The sequence below is a fragment of the Lupinus angustifolius genome, chromosome LG16, assembly GCF_001865875.1.
Source record: "Lupinus angustifolius cultivar Tanjil chromosome LG16, LupAngTanjil_v1.0, whole genome shotgun sequence".
Classification (NCBI taxonomy): Eukaryota; Viridiplantae; Streptophyta; class Magnoliopsida; order Fabales; family Fabaceae; genus Lupinus; species Lupinus angustifolius.
This window is the reverse complement of record NC_032024.1, coordinates 12437693-12458422: the sequence shown is the minus strand read 5'-3', so window position 1 is coordinate 12458422 and position 20730 is coordinate 12437693. Positions and strand designations below refer to the sequence as shown.

At 34.4% G+C, this 20730-nt stretch overlaps 2 protein-coding genes across 2 annotated transcripts in view; one reads left to right on the top strand and one right to left on the bottom strand.

The window, feature by feature from the left end:
- Positions 357-5186, bottom strand: LOC109329320. The gene is made up of 6 exons (XM_019562994.1): positions 5128-5186; positions 4839-5010; positions 4267-4771; positions 3325-3700; positions 1955-3231; positions 357-1840 (listed from the first exon to the last, which is right to left on the bottom strand). The coding sequence occupies exons 1-6, from the start codon at positions 5184-5186 to the stop codon at positions 357-359; spliced, it is 3873 nt and encodes a 1290-aa protein (XP_019418539.1).
- The window catches only part of LOC109329172, a 17324-nt gene continuing 7334 nt past the window's right edge, over positions 10741-20730 (top strand). Inside the window, exons 1-2 of the mRNA XM_019562846.1 lie at positions 10741-10773; positions 11115-11312. Coding sequence (XP_019418391.1) covers positions 11137-11312 — 176 coding nt within the window. The 5' untranslated portion in view covers positions 10741-10773; positions 11115-11136. The remainder of the gene's footprint in view (positions 10774-11114; positions 11313-20730) is intronic.

The window sequence follows — 20730 nt, the reverse complement described above, 5'->3', positions numbered from 1 at the left end:
AAATCCCTAAACCTATAGTTAGGAAGAAGCATCAAATTTCTATGAAAGTCATGCAACAAGAAGGAAGGAGGGGACTCCCACCAATAGTCCAATCTATAATTCACACCAAAATTTTCCAATCTATCCGCACAAGCATTCCCTTCCCTAAAAATATGGGACACCTGCACTTGCATATCCATCATTAACTGGTGGCACTTGTTTATAAGGTTGCTTAACTTTCAAGGCACCGGTTTGTTGCCCTTGAAAATGTCCACCACCGTGGTTGAATCACACTCTAATGAAACATGAAACCAACCTTTAGAGTGAGCCATTTGAATAGCCATAATTGTAGCTAGAACTTCAGCAAAAAGAGAGTCCTAAATGTTAAAGTATGAAGCAAAGCAACTCAAGCACTTTCCCTTTGCATCCCTGAAAATAGCACCACCCCCTGCATGCCCCGGGGATCCCTTAGCTGCACTATCAGTGTTGATCTTCACCCAACCCATCAAGGGCAGAGCCCAATTGACCTTAGTAATTGAAGGAGCCTTGCTATACTTGCCATTCATGTGGAAAGCTCTTAGGATTGAGAATTCCAACAAGGAGGACTTAGCACAACATTTGGTGAAGTTACGTGTGAAAGAAGTATTCCACTTGATCATATGAATTGCTTTGGCAAAGCTGATTGAAATGTTATCAAATATGGACTTATTTATGCAGAGCCAGATAACAGCAATAGAGTTCACAATGGCAGATAGTAACATCTGCTTCAATTGAGGACTCCATTGAGGGGAAATAGACAAGATGCACTTGAGAGAAGCATGATCAATGCAGTAGCCGAATTGAGTGCTTAGCCAGGTCCAAATCAGGTTAGCAAAACCACAGTGGAAGAAGAGATGGGCAGAAGACTCCTCATTGGAACAACAGAGATTGCACGTAGAAGGCAAAACCATTCCCCTCATCTTAAGATTTTCATCCGTTGGCATTCTGTTTTTATAGAGCCTCCAAGTAACAAAAGACCTAGAAGGAGGAATAGAGATAGACCACAGACTGTTGCACATGTTGTCCTCCTGTTGAGCAGTTTTGGTGAATTTATAGGCATCTTTTGAAGTTAGATTCCCATCATTGGTGTGAAGCCAGACCAACTTATCAGGTAGGTGAGAAGCAGGAATATGGGTTCTCAATATACGATGACAAACCTCAGGATGAATCCTAGTCAACCAAGATGGGATTATCCAGGCAGAGTCTTGAATGAAGTCAGGAATCTTGGCTAAGAGGGCAGAGGATATTTGATTAGGGATGCCAAGGAGGTCAACTAAGGTTTTACCCAACCAATTATCCCCCCAATATCTTATGTTGCTCCCATTGCCCAACAACCAAATAGAATTCTCTAAGATGACATGCCAATGCTTCCTTATGCCAGGCCATATAGAAGATTTTATGTAGGAGGTCTTAGGCTCTTTATTCCTGCAAAATCTACTCCTATAGTAGTTAGCCCATTCCTGTTGAGAGGAGTTCATTTCCCAAGCCAACTTTACCATAGTTGCCTCATTTAACAACTTGATTGATCTTATCCCAAGCCCACCCTCTTTGATTGGGCAGCAGACTTTGTGCCAAGCAACTGTTATTAGCTTCTTGACCTTAGTATCTCCAGACCAGATGAAATTCCTTATGCAACAATCCATTCTTTTCAGCAAATTGATAGGCCAGCTATAGATATGAAATCTATACACTAGAATATTGTGGATTATAGACTTAACAAGCTCCACTCTGCCCATAATTGAGAGACAACAACCTTTCCACTTGGCCAACTTATTGATAATTCTGTATGCTATTGGCTGCAAATGAATAGCTTTTGGTTTACCTTTGAACACAGGGACCCCAAGATAGTTGAAAGGCAAACTTCCAGCTCCAAAACCCAGTCAGGAAGTTAACTTTCCAATTTTTCTAGCATTAGCCTAGGTAGAGATGAACTTACACTTGTTGAGATTTAAACATTGACTAGAAACTTTGGCATAGTCATTGAATAAGTCCTTGATTGCTAACAAGTGTCTCTTGATTCCTTTGCAGAAAACCAGAATGTCATCAACATAGAGAACATGATTAGGGGTTGCAATTCTAGGTCCATCAATTGTTCTAAATTTCCCCTTATCCAGCAGCTTAGTTAACCCTCTGCTGATCACTTCCTCAGCCAAACAGAAAAGAAGAGGGGATAAGGGATCACCTTGCCTAACACCTCTCTTGCAGCTAAAGTACCCAACAGAGTGACCATTCACAGAGATAGAGAGCTTAGCAGATTTTAGGATAACTTCAATCCAGTGAATGAAAGAATTGGCAAACCCAAAGGCCTTAAGAGTGTCCATAAGGAACCTCCAATCAATAGTATCAAAGGCCTTCTTGACATCTAGCTTTATTGCTAAATTTCCACCACGAGTTTTGTGATCAAGAAGATTAATTGCCTCAAAACCTATATATGTGCAATCATGTATGTGCCTATCTTTGATGAAACCTCTTTGGTGCTGAGATATAATTGTGGGAGCAATTTTAGCAAGCCTGTCAGCCAAGACTTTGGTGATTATTTTGAATTGGAAATTTGCTAGAGCAATTGGCCTAAAATCCTCAATTTTATCCGCCGAGGGGAATTTGGGAATTAGAACAAGGTTATTAGAGTTGAGATTAGGAAGAATCCAACCCTGAGTGAAAAACTGCTTCACAGATTGACAAACATCAGGCCCAACTATGTCCCAAAATTCCTGAAAAAAGCAACCACCAAACCCATCAGGGCCAGGAGCACCCTCCCCATTCATGGCAAACACAGCATCCCTAATCTCATCCTCCAAAGGAATCTTAGAAAGCATATTGTTTTCCTCCACAGTAACAAACTTAGTAATCACATAGTCAATGAGGTTGCTAGGCTGAGTTACATTTTCAGAAGCATACAAATTTGTGAAGGAGTCCAGAACATGATTATCAATATCCTGCCTTTGGAGCAGAGTTTCCTCTCCCTGTCTAAGAATGCACATAAACTTGGTTCCATACCTGATCTTAGCAATGTTAGGGAAGTAGGCTGTATTTCTATCACAACTGGTTTGCCAATTCAATCTAGACTTCTCTTTCCAAAACTCCTCCTCAGCAATTAAAGCAACCAGCAAATCTTTTTGAGCCTGGTCCTCTTGAGCCATGAGAGTATCAGATTGACCCTCATTGGTAATTCTAAGCTGCAAACCCTCAAGTTGGGAGAAAGCCTCCTTAACCCTGATATGAATATTTCAAAAAACATCCTTGTTCCAAACTTTTAGGATAGCCTAGAGACCTTTAAGCTTGCTAGCCAGGATATACATAGGACACCCGACCACCCTATTAGCCCAGTAAGTCTCTATCACCCCTCTGAGGCTCTCATGATTCAACCACATTTTATGGAACCTGAACTGAGATTGGATTTTAGAAGCTTCATTGCAGAAACTAAGCATAATAGGGTGGTGATCAGAAGCAGATCTAGGTAAAGTGCAACAATAACTTTGTTGCCAAATAGTCATCCAATTATCATTGCACATTGATCTATCCAGCCTTTTTTCAGTATGAGCCAAGCCTCTTCTTCTATTTGTCCAAGTGAATTCAGCTCCCCTAGTTAGAATATGATGCAAGCTACCATCCTCAGAGAATTTATGAAAGTCCTCACAAGCAATCCTATTAGGCAAGTAGGAACCTTTGCACTCATTGGCTCCTAGAACAGAGTTAAAGTCCCCAATTCAACACCAAGGCCCCTGATTTGCACAGATTAGAGACAAGATATCTGACCATAGACCCCTTCTCATCATGTAATTAGTGTGAGCATAAACTGCACAAATGAAAGCCAAATGATTATCATGTAGCAAGGATATGGATATTTGTTGAGATATGTTGGAGATGACTTGAGGATTGATGCCATCACGACAAGCACCCCATATATTGGGAAGCAAGCTACCCCTATCATTCTCAATAAAAGGCTTCAATTTTAAAGCAGACCAAAACAGAAGGTTAATTTTATTCAAAGAAACCATGGGCTCTGAAATGAAAACAACATCTGGCTTATTGATAGAGCAAAGCTTTTTAAAAACTAATCTAGTTTTGGGATTTCCCATTCCTCTACTGTTCCAATAGATAACCTTCATTTGGAAACATTTAGGTAGCCACCCCTACGGGTAAAATGAACCTTTTCCAGGCTTTGCTTCTGTCTCAATTTTTTCTTTTGAGATTTTGACAAGACTTTTATATATGTCCCCTCCTTAGTTATGTTTTTAGCTGTGTTACTCTCCTCCAATTCCTCAGTGATGTCCTCCTCCTCATCTGCCCATAGCCTCCCAACAATTCTAGTCTCTTTTGCAGCCAAGACATTGTTCATCTGACCATGTTGTTGGACTATGTAGCTTTCCTTTGGAATGAGTTGAATGTTAGAAACCTCATTCTCTAGTGATTCCTCCACTCTTGTGTCCCTAGTGTCATCATCCGAGGAACTCTCAAGGTCACAAGCCTCCTCATTTGGGGGGATACCCTCCTTTTGAAGATTAACATTGTTCTCAAACTCCAATTCAGTAACCAGGTCATTCTCTTGAGTGTCCTTTACCACCTCCTTCATCTTATCAAGCTCAGATCTATTCATGCTCAATTTATGACCAATGCTTGGAGCAGGGCCCTTGTCAGGTATTGTCTTAGGATTTTTTTCCCAGCGAAGTGTCTTTCTTGAACCTTGGAGGATCCACTCCTGCTTCCTTATTTCTCCTGCAGTTTGAGATAAGATGGCCAATAGATTGACACCCTGAGTAGAAATCAGGGAGATTTTCATACTCAATGTGAAAAAAGAAAGCAAAGCCTTCTCTTTCCACCAATATTTGACTAGGCAGAGCTCCTTTGAGGTCAACATCCACCAAAATTCTGGCAAAGTGCCCAAATGATCTACTAGAAGTTGCATCATCCAGAGATATTGGAACACCCAAACCCCCAGCAATAGAGAACAAGATCCTAGCACTCCAATACTCCAGAGGCAAACCCAAGATCCTGACCCAACATTGCGAGTGAGACACCTTCTAAAGACTTGGATTGAAATCAGGGGACCATAGAGATAGCCTAAGGAATCCTAGCTTTAAACTCCAAGACCCTACATCACAGATTGACCTCATATCCTCAACCGATGCAAATGAAAAATCATAGAACCCTCTACCCAGCAATATCATGCTCTAGAGGGTTTGAAGCTTTGCTCTCAGCTCAGTGAATTTAAGGGGCGAGTCTCCTTTGGATAAGATGAGCCTGCCATGAAGGTGGGTTTTAAACTTTTGAAGACCCGCTTGATACTCCTCTTCCGGAATCTTAATAGCAATAGCATCTCCCTTGATACATGGTTGAGGCAGCTGGGAGATTGAGATGTCACACGTTGCTTTGAGAGCTTGAGCAAAGGATTTGTTCTTGTGCACCTCCGAGATTGTTGGAACTGGAGCAGGAACCTTGGTGACCCCTGCATCAGCAGATTCATCCAGATTGGCCAAACAGGACCAAGGTATATTTGTTTTTTGATTTAAAGATTAAATCCTTGTAGTTCCAAGATTGTTGGAGTTCTTCATCATTGTGTTTCCAAGAATGTTGGAGTTCATTATCACTATGGTTCCAATATTGCTGGAGTTTGGCCCTATCTTATTTCATGCCCTAGCAGAGCATTTTCCAACCACTTGTTCCCTCACTAGTATCTGATTTACTCTCAAACTCCTTGTTTGTCCTTTCTTTGTCTTGGTACTGTAAGTATATACAAAACCCTTCCGAATGAGATAGAGAGAGGTGGTCTGTGACAAATGGTCCTAACTACATCCTCACATAATGTGGTTAGGACAATTGGTCTGGGACCATGCAATAAGTTCTCGATATTTTGAGTATAAGAATATTACTCCAATCTTTTAGTGTTTGTTTGCGAGTTTATTTTTGGAGGGTAAGGAAGGAAAGAGAAGACTTGAGAGTCATAAAATATATTTATGAGATAGCTCTCAAATCTTCCCTTCCCTTTCTTTCCCTTCTAAAAATTAACTTGCAATCATACCTTAGATAAAATTATTCATATTTGACTTATTTTTTTGAAGATTACTTGGCTTTGTGAGAGGTATGGATAATTTTGGTTCAAGCTATGGCTGGAATGGTGGTGGATGGCAGCAAATTCCACCTGGTCAAAGTAACATCAATGGAATCAATGGAAGCAACAATAATGTCATCCCTATTGGTGAGGGTGGAGTTTCAAACCGTTTCATGGGTGATGTATCCAATGACCCTGTACAGAGAAGGTGTGTTGTGTTTACTAGCTCTTAATCTCACACATGTGATATTGTAACAAAACAATTAATTTAAAAAAAAAGCGTGACATAAGCTATTACAATTTAGGATTACTATCCACACAATATGTTCATAAGAATTTTTCAAATCTTAGGAATATGAAGAATCATTATATGATAAAGAAATGCTACCCAAAAGAAATATGAATTTCTTTATAAATTTCACGATATATTAAAACCCATACTTATATGAATCAATACATATAGAAACTAGGGTAAGATTTTGATGCAGTGCATTGTTATATGGTTGCAAAGAATGAGTAAAGAATGAATGTAATTAAGAAGGCTTTAAAATCAGAGAAGAAATAGAGTAAATAAATAATTATTGAATTTGATCATATCAATACATGTTATAAATTATAGTTGCTATTGCATTGTGATTTCGTCTACTACAATTGTGGATTACAGATATTGGAATACGAAATTTTTTGTTGAAAAATGTTTTTGAATTTAAAACAGACCAATATGTCATTACCTTCTCATTCAGCCATATAAATGTGATTTTGTGTCAAATTAAAATTATCCGTGATGTGACTGCAAAGTCACCATAATCGTAGAGTATGGATCAATATCAGTCCTGGAGAGATAATTAGTACAAAAACAAGGGGCAAAATAATATGTTATCACATTTTAAACCTTTTATTTACTAATGCTATGTATATGTACTTCTTCCATACAATCTATACTTTTATACTAATATATTATGATTATTTCTTAATACGATTCTCTCAAATGAAATGTCATATAAGATATCTATAATATAAATCAAAATTATACATATAAAATCTAAAAAATTTGGAATAGAGAGAATAGATATCATATAAGTTATTTTAAATAAACTATTAAATGAAAAACTTTATATAGACCCATGCGTTCCATGTGGCCGTAAAAACGGGATGATAGTTTTCTATTTCCATTTTTCACAAATCTTTTCTTTTCTGGACGTGGCACCCTGAATAACTGGTGAAAAGTGGATCTAAAAAAATCTCAAATAAGAGATATATATTGAAGATAGGTTATTATAAAACTAAATACTATTGGCAAGGAATGGGAGAACCTGCTGGGGAGAATCAAGATATATAAAAGTTTAAGGAAATTATATAAATTTTTACTTCATTTTTATATCTATATAAATTACTCCTAATTATATATATATATATATTAAACTAATTACTTCTACACAAGATATAAGTGTAATTTCTTAAACAAATAGTGATAAATGTAATTAAATTAAATAAAATATGATATTTTGTGGAGACAAGTCCAAATATAAGAGTCAATAATTCTTCATTATTTTTGGTTCGTTATAATATAGAATAAAAGTGATTTAAACACCTTAGAAATATTGATGCAGTTTGTAACGAACCAAAAATAATAAATATAGATTGACTCATATTATTTGGATTTGTCTCCACAATATACCATATTTTCTTTAACTTAATTACACTCATAATAATTTTTACCTAAAATATCACAATTATTCCTCATGTATGAATAGTTAGTGTAATGATATATATATATATTAAGAGTGAATTATGTATGTACGAAAAAGATATAGGTAATATGTAATACAACTCAGAGGTGTCATATTAAATCTAAAACCTTAAGATAATAGATCTTTTTCATCTTATCATTTATATACATTTTAGTTAATCCAATTTTACTAATGTGTGACTTCTCTACCCACATAATTAACACTTAAATATCTGTAGGTTTATATTATGGATTTAAATAAGCATTAAATGCTCTTTAAAATAAATAAATAGATTAAATTCTTAATGTAAGTTGCAAACTAGCAGTGTTTTTAGAAATGTAGAAGTGTATTTTCTACTTAAACAAATTTTTTAAAGGCATATACTCATATTTAATGGCTCTTGCAACTCTTCCTATTGATCTAATATGAACAAATGTAAGAATTTAACGACTTCAATATATAATATGGGGGCCACTAGCGCACATATATATATATATATATAATATAAACATAGAGAGTGTTAAGACCCAAATTAAGTTATATTGATTACATTCAATTTTATCCGTTGATTTTCTTAAATCCAACAGACCAAATGAGTAAAACTTAAAAGTGATCAAAATTGTTTTTCTCTCATCACTTATTTCACTCATCTATTTGGTCATTGGATTTAGGAAATCAATGAACGAGATTGAATATAAGTAGTGTAACTTAATTTGGGTGTAAACAAATCTCTCAATTATATATATATATGTATATATATATATATATAATTGATTTTGTAGACCTTAAATTATTTCATATTTCATTTTTCCTTTTATTTTATACCATATATTTTTAAATATTCTAGATTTGGTTTTAAGCAACAAGATATTCAATTAAGTTACTACATTTATTTTTAGGTTAGAAGATACTGAACCAAAGTTTACCTCAACAATGTTAAAAGTTGGAACATGTATTGTCGGTTAAATGGGCGAAGTCGACTAAAATATGTAACTGGTATCTTTTGTATATATTATATTATCAAAATTACTTCAATTATAGATTTTCAGAAAACCTTTTTGCTAAATTACTCTTACTATATCTTATATTTAAACTCAAAACTTAAAGAAATGGTGGAAAACGTTACACCTGAGTATTTCTTGAAGTTGCATAATCGAAATTAGAATATAATTGAAAAGAATTAGTTCAAAAGTACTCTTATAATCTATAATTGAGTGATGATAATATAAGGATGAAAGTATCACGTACATATATAAAGCTTTAATACATGCATGTCTCATAAACTTAGAGTTCTTGATCAAAATCGATTACATTGTTCAAATGCTACATTATATGTAGTACATATTACATTGTTCAAAATCATGAAGAGTACACTGTTCAAAATTTTAAGTTCAAAAATACTACATAAAACAATCTCTCAATTTGAGTTAATTTTCTTTTCCTAAACAAATTAAATTAAAAGCAATAAAATGGATGTTAACTCAATACGTGCAAAAGTCAAACTCGAATGATTTGACTGTTTGAAGTTTAGAATCCTCTCTTCTAAAACAATTAATCTGGTTGTAGATCAAATAAATCAACAACTTCATTCCACCATTCTGTCTTTGCTCCTTGAATAATATCTTTTGGTTGAACATCTTCCATTATATACTTTGATCCTTTATGCATGACAATCTATCTATGAAGACAATTAATCTAGTTTTTAATATCAAATTGAACATCTTAATCCGACCATTATTTTATTTTATTGCTCCACCAGTAATGGATGTAGCTTTTTTATATTATCACCTTCAAAATCATTATCCTTTTGTTATCAAACTTTTTATTTACTCAACCAAAACTTAACCGGTAGTATTTGAAGGTATTATATATTATAAAGTCCCAAACACCATTCAGATCATTTGGTCATTTTAAATACAAGAAATAGAATAATATAGGACACACTCTAGTGTGCAGAGATTGAAAGAATAGAAGTAATTGCTTATATGATGCCAAATGTATAAAAAAGTAGAAAGAAATATAACGTGTAAAATATGGTGTATGGAAAATGTAGTAAAAAAAAAGAATATAAGTAATTGATAATATGATACCAAATGTATAAAAAGATAGAAAGAAATATAATATGTAAAATATGGTGTATGGAAAATGTAGTAAAAATAGAAGGTTTGGATCAAATTATAAAAAATATTTATATACTGATAATGTAAAAGTTTTATACACTGTTAGTTTATCATTCACCATTCATTTTTATCATCATTGACTCTTCAAATAAATAATACAAATGCATAGTGAATGATGTATTAATTGTGTCTAAATATTTACACGGACTGTACATAAATATTTCAATCTTAAATTATGCATTATAAAGTATTCATTTAAATAACCATTCATATACCATTTTCAACAATTGTGGTAGAACTAAATCATCCCAGCTTTATAAAAAAGTTTACTTTATTCCACTGCAAAAATGTTCTTTTACTTTATTTATTATTTTATGAAAGAATACGTACAATATAAAAAATATCTAAAGAACCTTACCCGTGTATTAATTCATTTAATATGCTTAAAAATTCATCAAAGTTTTGGACTAAGTGGTAACTTTAAATTATAAAATCCATCACCAAATCAAAATGTTAACCCCTCTCTATCTTGCTGGCTAATTTTTGTAAAGATTTTAATTTAATGGTTTATACATAACAACAGAGTGCAATATACATTTATATTTGCTTTACCTTTTTTTTCTATTTTCCTTTTTCGTGTAAAGAGAAAATGAAAGGAAAACAAACTACTCTCTAATAAACGTGACATCCCTAACATCATCTTTGAAACAATGGTTTTCTCCCTCTATATATATGGGGCATGCAAACTTGATTAGAGTACAAAAACTCAAGTATATTTTATGACAACTTCCAAATTATTCTGTGGAATCTCTACTTGTCCAGTCATCCTTGTTTTTCCTTTCTTTGTGTTGGTACTGTATGTATATACCTTACAAAACCCTTCTGAATGAGATAGAAAGAGGTGGTCTGTGACAAAGGGTCCTAACTACATCCTCACATAATGTGGTTAGAACAATTGGTCTGGGACCATGGAATAATTTCTCGATATTTTGAGTATAAGAATATTACTCCAATCTTTTAGTGTTTGTTTGCGATTTTATTTTTGGAGGGTAAGGAAGGAAAGAGAAGACTTGAGAGTCATAAAATATATTTATGAGATATCTCTCAAGTCTTCCCTTCCTTTTCTTCCCCTTCTAAAAATTTACTTGCAAACAGACCTTAGATAAAATTATTCATATTGGACTTATTTTTTTGAAGATTACTTGGCTTTGTTAGAGGTATGGATGAGTTTGGTTCAAGCTATGGCTGGAATGGTGGTGGATGGCAACAAATTCCACGTGGACCAAGTAACATCAATGAAATCAATGGAAGCAACAGTAATGTCATCCCTATTGGTGATGGTGGAGTTTCAAACCCTTTCATGGGTGATGTAGCCAATGACCCTGTACAGAGAAGGTGTGTTGTGTTTACTAGCTCCTAATCTCACACATGTGATATTGTAATAAAACAAATAATTTGAAAAAAGCGTGACATAAGCTATTACATTTTAGGATTACTATCCACACAGTGTGTTCATAAGAATTTTTCAAATCTTAGGAATATGAAGAATAGTTATATGATAAAGAAATGCTACCCAAAAGAAATATGAATTTCTTTATAAATTTCACGATATATTAAAACCCATACTTATATGAATCAATACATATAGAAACTAGGGTAAGATTTTGATGCAGTGCATTGTTATATGGTTGCAAAGAATGAGTAAAGAATGGATGTAATTAAGAAAGCTTTAAAATCAGAGAAGAAAGAGAGTAAATAAAATAATTATTGAATTTGATCATATCAATACAGGTTATAAATTGTAGTTGCTATTGCATTGTGATTTCGTCTATTACAATTGCGGACACCACGTTGTGGATTACAGATACTGGAATACAAAATTTTTTGTTGAAAATTGTTTTTGATTTTAAAACAGACCAAAATGTCATTACATTCTCATTCAACCATATAAATGTGATTTTTTGTCAAATTATAATTATCCGTGATGTGACTACAAAGTCACCATAATCGTGGAGGATGGATCAATATCAGTCCTGGAGAGATAATTAGTACAAAAACAAGGGGCAAAATAATATGTTATCACATTTTAAACCTTTTATATACAATGAAATAAAAAATTTATCATTAAATTCAAAAGGAAAAACAAGTACTCCCCTCTCCAATGCTAAAGATAATCTCAATATTACAGCTGTATAAGGTGATGTGGTCCACAATTTGACACATTTATATCACTCAGTACACATATACATTTTTTTAGGACAAAGTATTTAATCGAATCTACAATATTTTTACTGTAATTAACTTTCCATCATTTTCAATTTTGGCTTCTAGACGTGCTGCTAACAGGCAGTATTCAGAGACTTATCGCCGCATGAAGCAGGAACAGGTGCAACATCTTGAACATCTTGAGAAGTCTCTCAATGTAATTCCAAGATCTTAATTCATTATTGTATTATATACAATTAAAATGTTTTACACGGATATGCCTTTTGTCTCACAACTTTACCAACTGAACTAACTATTATTCGAGAATTTACTCTAGTATTATTCTCCAACTTTTAAACTTAAAAAATCTAACTCTTTCTTTTGCAGGTAAGTCTCTCTGATAACACTCCACAACTTGGATATCACCAGGGTATGGAATCTCACTAGGATGCTGAAGGAAGTTCTTTGGCTCAAACATATTATACCATGAATTCAAACTATCAATATGTGGAAGGTGTTTTTCTATCATTCTCTTTATATATCTTTCTCCAACATTACACTATTTCTTTATAAATTCCATTTTATTTTGCTCTTCCTTACTAATATCATGATAATTATTTATTTTATCTTGGAACCAAATGATCTTCAGCTGATATAGACATATACGCGACTCAATTGAAGGACCAAAAACTAATGCATGAAGTGTATGAAGCTCTGAAGCCAGAGATGAAGAAGTACCAAGACAAATAAACACATGTCGTGGATAAATAAATAATTGTATAAATAAGAATCTCGTGATTATGGAATAAAAATAACTTGAAAGTATATTTCAGTGGATAAATAAATAATTGTACAAATAAGAATCTTATGATTATGAAATAAAGATATATTGGAAGTCTATGTAAACCAATATCTTTATTATTATTATATTTTATAGCTGAAGTTTAGATGACTTTACTTCCTTCTCATTTAGCTTGGTTACTTCTATTATGAGAATTATCTAAGAAGTAGATATGTATATACTGATAATGTAAAAGTTTAATACACTGTTAGTTTATCATTCAACATTCATTTTTTATCATCATTGACTCTTCAAATAAATAATAAAAATAAATAGAGAATGATGTATTAATTGTGTGTAAATATTTACACGGATTGTACATAAATAGTTCAATCTTAAATTATGCATTATAAGGTATTCAATTAAATAACCAGTCATATACTATTTTCAACAATTGTGCTATTACTAAATCATCCCAGCTTTATAAAAAAGTTTAGTTTATTCCACTAGAAAAATGTTCTTTTACTTTACTTATTATTTTATGAAAGAATACGTACAATATAAAACATATCTAAAGCACCTTACCCGTGTATTAATTCATTAAATATGCTTAAAAATTCATTAAAGTTTTGGACTAAGTGGTAACTTTAAAGGATAAAATCCATCACCAAATCAAAACGTTAACCCCTCTCTATCTTGCTGGCTCATTTTTGTAAAGATTTTAATTTAATGGTTTATACATAACAATTGAGTGCAATATACATTTATATTTGCTTTACCTTTTTTTCCCTTTTCCTTTTTCGTGTAAAAATAAAATGAAAGGAAAACAAACTACTCTCTAATAAACGTGACATCCCTAACATCATCTTTGAAACACTGGTTTTCTCCCTCTATATATATGGGGCATGCCAACTTGATTAGAGCACAAAAACTCAAGTATGACAACTTCCAAATTATTCTGTGGAATCTCTCCTTGTTCAATCATCTTTGTTTGTCCTTTTTTTTAAAACAAAGCTGTCAACACACATGAAAATATATTAAGAAGAAAGTAACCATTACAAATCCCTAAACCTATAGTTAGGAAGAAGCATCAAATTTCTATGAAAGTCATGCAACAAGAAGGAAGGAGGGGACTCCCACCAATAGTCCAATCTATAATTCACACCAAAATTCGCCAATCTATCCGCACAAGCATTCCCTTCTCTAAATATATGGGACACTTGCACTTGCATATCCATCATTAACCGGTGGCACTTGTTTATAAGGTTGCATAACTTTCAAGGCACCGGTTTGTTGCCCTTGAAAATGTCCACCACCGAGGTTGAATCACACTCTAACCAAACATGAAACTAACCTTTAGAGTGAGCCATTTGAATAGCCATAATTGTAGCTAGAACTTCAGCAAAAAGAGAGTCCTAAATGTTAAAGTATGAAGCAAAGCAACCCAAGCACTTTCCCTTGCCATCCCTGAAAATAGCACCACCCCCTGCATGCCCCGGGGATCCCTTAGCTGCACTATCAGTGTTGATCTTCACCCAACCCATCAAGGGCAGAGCCCAATTGACCTCAGTAATTGAAGGAGCCTTGCTATACTTGCCATTCACGTGGAAAGCTCTTAGGATTGAGAATTCCAACAAGGAGGACTTAGCACAACATTTGGTGAAGTTGCGTGTGAAAGAAGTATTCAACTTGATCATATGAATTGCATTGGCAAAGCTGATTGAAATGTTATCAAATATGGACTTATTTCTGCAGAGCTAGATAACAGCAATAGAGTTCACAATGGCAGAGAGTAACACCTGCTTCAATTGAGGACTCCATTGAGGGGAAATAGACAAGATGCTCTTGAGAGAAGCATGATCAATGCAGTAGCCGAATTGAGTGCTTAGCCAGTTCAAATCAGGTTAGCAAAACCACAGTGGAAGAAAAGATGGGCAGAAGACTCATCATTGGAACAACACATATTGCACATAGAAGGCAAAACCATTCCCCTCATCTTAAGATTTTCGTCCGTTGGCATTCTGTTTTTATAGAGCCTCCAAGTAACAAAAGACCTAGAAGGAGGAATAGAGATAGACCACAGACTGCTGCACATGTTGTCCCGCTGTTGAGCAGTTTTGGTGAATTTATAGGCATATTTTGAAGTTAGATTCCCATCATTGGTGTGAAGCCAGACCAACTTATCAGGTAGGTGAGAAGCAGCAATATGGGTTCTCAATATACGATGACAAACCTCAGGATGAATCCTAGTCAACCAAGATGGGATTATCCAGGCAGAGTCTTGAATGAAGTCAGGAATCTTGGCTAAGAGGGCAGAGGATATTTGATTAGGGATGCCAAGGAGGTCAACTAAGGTTTTACCCAACCAATTATCCCCCCAATATCTTATGTTGCTCCCATTGCCCAACAACCAAATAGAGTTCTCTAAGATGACATGCCAATGCTTCCTTATACCAGGCCATATAGAAGATTTTATGTAGGAGGTCTTAGGCTCTTTATTCCTTCAAAATCTACTCCTATAGTAGTTAGCCCATTCCTGTTGAGAGGAGTTCATTTCCCAAGCCAACTTTACCATAGCTGCCTCATTTAACAACTTGATTGATATTATCCCAAGCCCACCCTCTTTGATTGGGCAGCAGACTTTGTGCCAAGCAACTGTTATTAGCTTCTTGACCTTAGTATCTCCAGACCAGATGAAATTCCTTATGCAACAGTCCATTCTTTTCAGCAAATTGACAGGCCAACTATAGATATGAAAACTATAAACTAGCATATTGTGGATTATAGACTTAACAAGCTCCACTCTGCCCATAATTGAGAGAAAACAACCTTTCCACTTGGCCAACTTATTGATAATTCTGTCTGCTATTGGCTGCAAATGAATAGCTTTTGGTTTACCTTTGAACACAAGAACCCCAAGATAGTTGAAAGGCAAACTTCCGGCTCCAAAACCCAGCCAGGAAGTTAACTTTCCAATTTTTCTAGCATTAGCCTAGGTAGAGATGAACTTACACTTGTTGAGATTTAAACATTGACTAGAAACTTTGGCATAGTCATTGAATAAGTCCTTGATTGCTAACAAGTGTCTCTTGATTCCTTTGCAGAAAACCAGAATGTCATCAACATAGAGAACATGATTAGGGGTTGCAATTCTAGGTCCATCAATTGTTCTAAATTTCCCCTTATCCAGCAGTTTAGTTAACCCTCTGCTGATCACTTCCTCAACCAAACAGAAAAGAAGAGGGGATAAGGGATCCCCTTGCCTAACACCTCTCTTGCAGCTAAAGTACCCAACAGAGTGACCATTCACAGAGATAGAGAGCTTAGCAGATTTTAGGATAACTTCAATCCAGTGAATGAAAGAATTGGCAAACCCAAAGGCCTTAAGAGTGTCCATAAGGAACCTCCAATCAATAGTATCAAAGGCCTTCTTGACATCTAGCTTTATTGCTAAATTTCCACCACGAGTTTTGTGATCAAGAAGATTAATTGCCTCAAAACCTATATATGTGCAATCATGTATGTGCCTATCTTTGATGAAACCTCTTTGGTGCTGAGATATAATTGTGGGAGCAATTTTAGCAAGCCTGTCAGCCAAGACTTTGGTCACAAATTGACAAACATCAGGCCCAACTATGTCCCAAAATTCCTGAAAAAAGCAACCACCAAACCCATCAGGGCCTGGAGCACCCTCCCCATTCATGGCAAACACAGCATCCCTAATCTCATCCTCCAAAGGAATCTTAGAAAGCATATTGTTGTCCTCCATAGTAACAAACTTAGGAATCACATAGTCAATGAGGTTGCTAGGCTGGGTTACATTTTCAGAAGCATACAAATTTGTGAAGGAGTCCAGAACATGATTATCAATATCCTGCCTTTGTTCAGTATGAGCCAAGCCTCTTCTTCTATTTGTCCAAGTGAATTCAGCTCCCCTAGTTAGAATATGATGCAAGCTACCATCCTTAGAGAATTTATGAAAGTCCTCACAAGCAAGCCTATTAGGCAAGTAGGAACCTTTGCACTCATTCTCCAGTGATTCCTCCACTCTTGTGTCCCTAGTGTCATCATCCGAGGAACTCTCAAGGTCACAAGCCTCCTCATTCGGGGGGATACCCTACTTTTGAAGATTAACATTGTTCTCAAACTCCAATTTAGTAACCAGGTCATTCTCCTGAGTGTCCTTTACCACCTCCTTCATCTTATCAAGCTCAGATCTATTCATGCTCAATTTATGACGAATGCTTGGAGCAGGGCCCTTGTCAGGTATTGTCTTAGGATTTTTTCCCAGCGAAGTGTCTTTCTTGAACCTTGGAGGATCCACTCCTGCTTCCTTATTTCTCCTGCAGTTTGAGATAAGATGGCCAATAGATTGACACCCTGAGTAGAAATCAGGGAGATTTTCATACTCAATGTGAAAAAAGAAAGCAAAGCCTTCTCTTTCCACCAATATTTGACTAGGCAGAGCTCCTTTGAGGTCAACATCCACCAAAATTCTGGCAAAGTGCCCAAATGATCTACTAGAAGTTGCATCATCCAGAGATATTGGAACACCCAAACCCCCAGCAATAGAGAACAAGATCCTAGCACTCCAATACTCCAGAGGCAAACCCAAGATCCTGACCCAACATTGCGAGTGAGACACCTTCTAAAGACTTGGATTGAAATCAGGGGACCATAGAGATAGCCTAAGGAATCCTAGCTTTAAACTCCAAGACCCTACAATCCAAGACCCTACAGCACAGATTGACCTCATATCCTCAACCGATGCAAATGAAAAATCATAGCATCGACCCAGCAATATCATGCTCCAGAGGGTTTGAAGCTTTGCTCTCAACTCAGTGAATTTAAGGGGTGAGTCTCCTTTGGATAAGATGAGCCTTCCATGAAGGTGGGTTTTACACTTTTAAAGACCCGCATGATACTCCTCTTCCGGTATCTTAATAGCAATAGCATCTCCCTTGATACAAGGTTGAAGCAGCTGGGAGATTGAGATGTCACACGTTGCCTTGAGAGCTTGAGCAAAGGATTTGTTCTTGTGCACCTCCGAGATTGTTGGAACTGGAGCAGGAACCTTGGTGACCCCTGCATCAGCAGATTCATCCAGATTGGCGTGGCCAAACAGGATCAAGGTATATTTTTTTTTGATTTAAAGATTTAATCCTTGTAGTTCCAAGATTGTTGGAGTTCTCCATCATTGTGTTTCCAAGAATGTTGGAGTTCACCATCACTATGGTTCCAAGTTTGCTGGAGTTTGGCCCTATCTTATTTCATGCCCTAGCAGAGCATTTTCCGATCAGTTGTTCCCTCACTAGTATCTGATTTACTCTCAATCTCTTTGTTTGTCCTTTCTTTGTGTTGGTATTGTAAGTATATACAAAACCCTTCCGAATGAGATAGAGAAAGGTGGTCTATGACAAATGGTCCTAATTACATCCTCACATAATGTGGTTAGGACAATAGGTCTGGGACCATGCAATAACTTCTCGATATTTTGAGTATAAGAATATTACTCCAATCTTTTAGTGTTTGTTTGCGAGTTTATTTTTGGAGGGTAAGGAAGGAAAGAGAAGACTTGAGAGTCATAAAATATATTTATGAGATAGCTCTCAAGTCTTCCCTTTCCCTTCTAAAAATTAACTTGCAAACATACCTTAGATAAAATTATTCATATTTGACTTATTTTTTTGAAGATTACTTGGCTTTGTGAGAGGTATGGATGATTTTGGTTCCAGCTATGGATGGAATGGTTGTGGATGGCAACAAATTCCACCTGGACCAAGTAACATCAATGAAATCAATGGAAGCAACAGTAATATCATCCCTATTGGTGAGGGTGGAGTTTCAAACCCGTTCATGGGTGATGTAGCCAATGACCCTGTACAGAGAAGGTGTGTTGTGTTTACTAGCTCCTAATCTCACACATGTGATATTGTAATAAAACAATTAATTTGAAAAAGCGTGACATAAGCTATTACATGTTTATAAATTTCACGCTATATTAAAAACCATACTTATATGAATCAATACATATAGACTCTATGGTAAGATTTTGATGCAGGGCATTGTTATATGGTTGCAAAGAACGAGTAAAGAATGAATGTAATTAAGAAAGCTTTAAAATCAGAGAAGAAAGAGAGTAAATAAAATAATTATTGAATTTGATCATATCAATACATGTTATAAATTATAGTTGCTATTGCATTGTGATTTCGTCTAGTACAATTGTGGACACCACGTTGTGGATTACATATATTTGAATATGAAATGTTTGTTGAAAAATGTTTTTCAATTTAAAACAGACCAAAATGTCATTACATTCTCATTCAGCCATATAAATGTGATTTTGTGTCAAATTACAATTGTCGTGATGTGACTGCAAAGTCACCATAATCGTAGAGTATGGATCAATATCAGTCCTGGAGAGATAATTAGTACAAAAACAAGGGGCAAAATAATATGTTATCACATTTTAAACCTCAAAGGTTTTAAGGCTTAATGCTATGTATATGTACTTCTTCCATACAATCTATACTTTTATACTAATATATTATGATTATTTCTTAATACGATTCTCTCAAATGAAATGTCATATAAGATATCTATAATATAAATCAAAATTATACATATAAAATATAAAAAATTGGAATAGAGATTGACTGACAGGAGAAAAGATATCATATAAGTTATTTTAAATAAACTATTAAATGAAAAACTTTATATAGACCCATGCGTTCCATGTGGCCGTAAAAACGGGATGATAGTTTTCTATTTCCATTTTTCACAAATCTTTTCTNTATATATATATATTAAACTAATTACTTCTGCACAATATATAAGTATAATTTCTTAAAAAAATAGTGATAAATGTAATTAAATTAAAAAATATATGATATTTTGTGGAGACAAGTCCAAATATAAGACTCAATAATTCTTCATTATTTTTGGTTCGTTATAATATAGAATAAAAGTGATTTAAACACCTTAGAAATATTGATACAGTTTGTAACAAACCAAAAATAATAAATATACATTGACTCATATTATTTGGATTTGTCTCCACAATATGCCATATTTTCTTAAACTTAATTACACTCATAATAATTTTTACTTAAAATATCACAATTATTCCTCATGCATGAATAGTTAGTGTAATGATATACATAAATTTGTGAATTATGTATGTACGAAAAAGATATAGGGAATATGTAATAAAACTCAGAGGTGTCATATTATATCTAAAACCTTAAGATAATAGATCTTTTGTATCTTATCATTTATATACATTTTAGTTAATCCAATTTTACTAATGTGTGACTTCTCTACCCACATAATTAACACTTAATTATCTGTAGGTTTATATTATGGATTTAAATAAGCATTAAATGCTCTTTAGAATAAATAACTACACTTCTTTATTCAACTAATTCATATTTCTAAATTCATGTAGATTAAATTCTTAATGTAAGTTGCAAACTAGCAAAGTTTTTAGAAACGTAGAAGTGTATTTTCTATGTAGACAAATTTTTTAAAGGCATATACTCATATTTAATGGCTCTTGCAACTCTTTCTATTGATCTAATTGGAACAAATGTAAGAATATAACGACTTCAATATATAATATGGGGCCACCAGCGTACATATATATATAATATAATAATAGAGAGTGTTTAGACCCAAATTAAGTTATATTGATTACATTCAATTTTATCCATTGATTTTCTTAAATCCAACAAACGAAATAAGTAAAACTTAAAAGTGATAAATTTTTTTCTCTCGCATCACTTATTTCACTCATCTATTTGGTCATTGGATTTAGGAAATCAA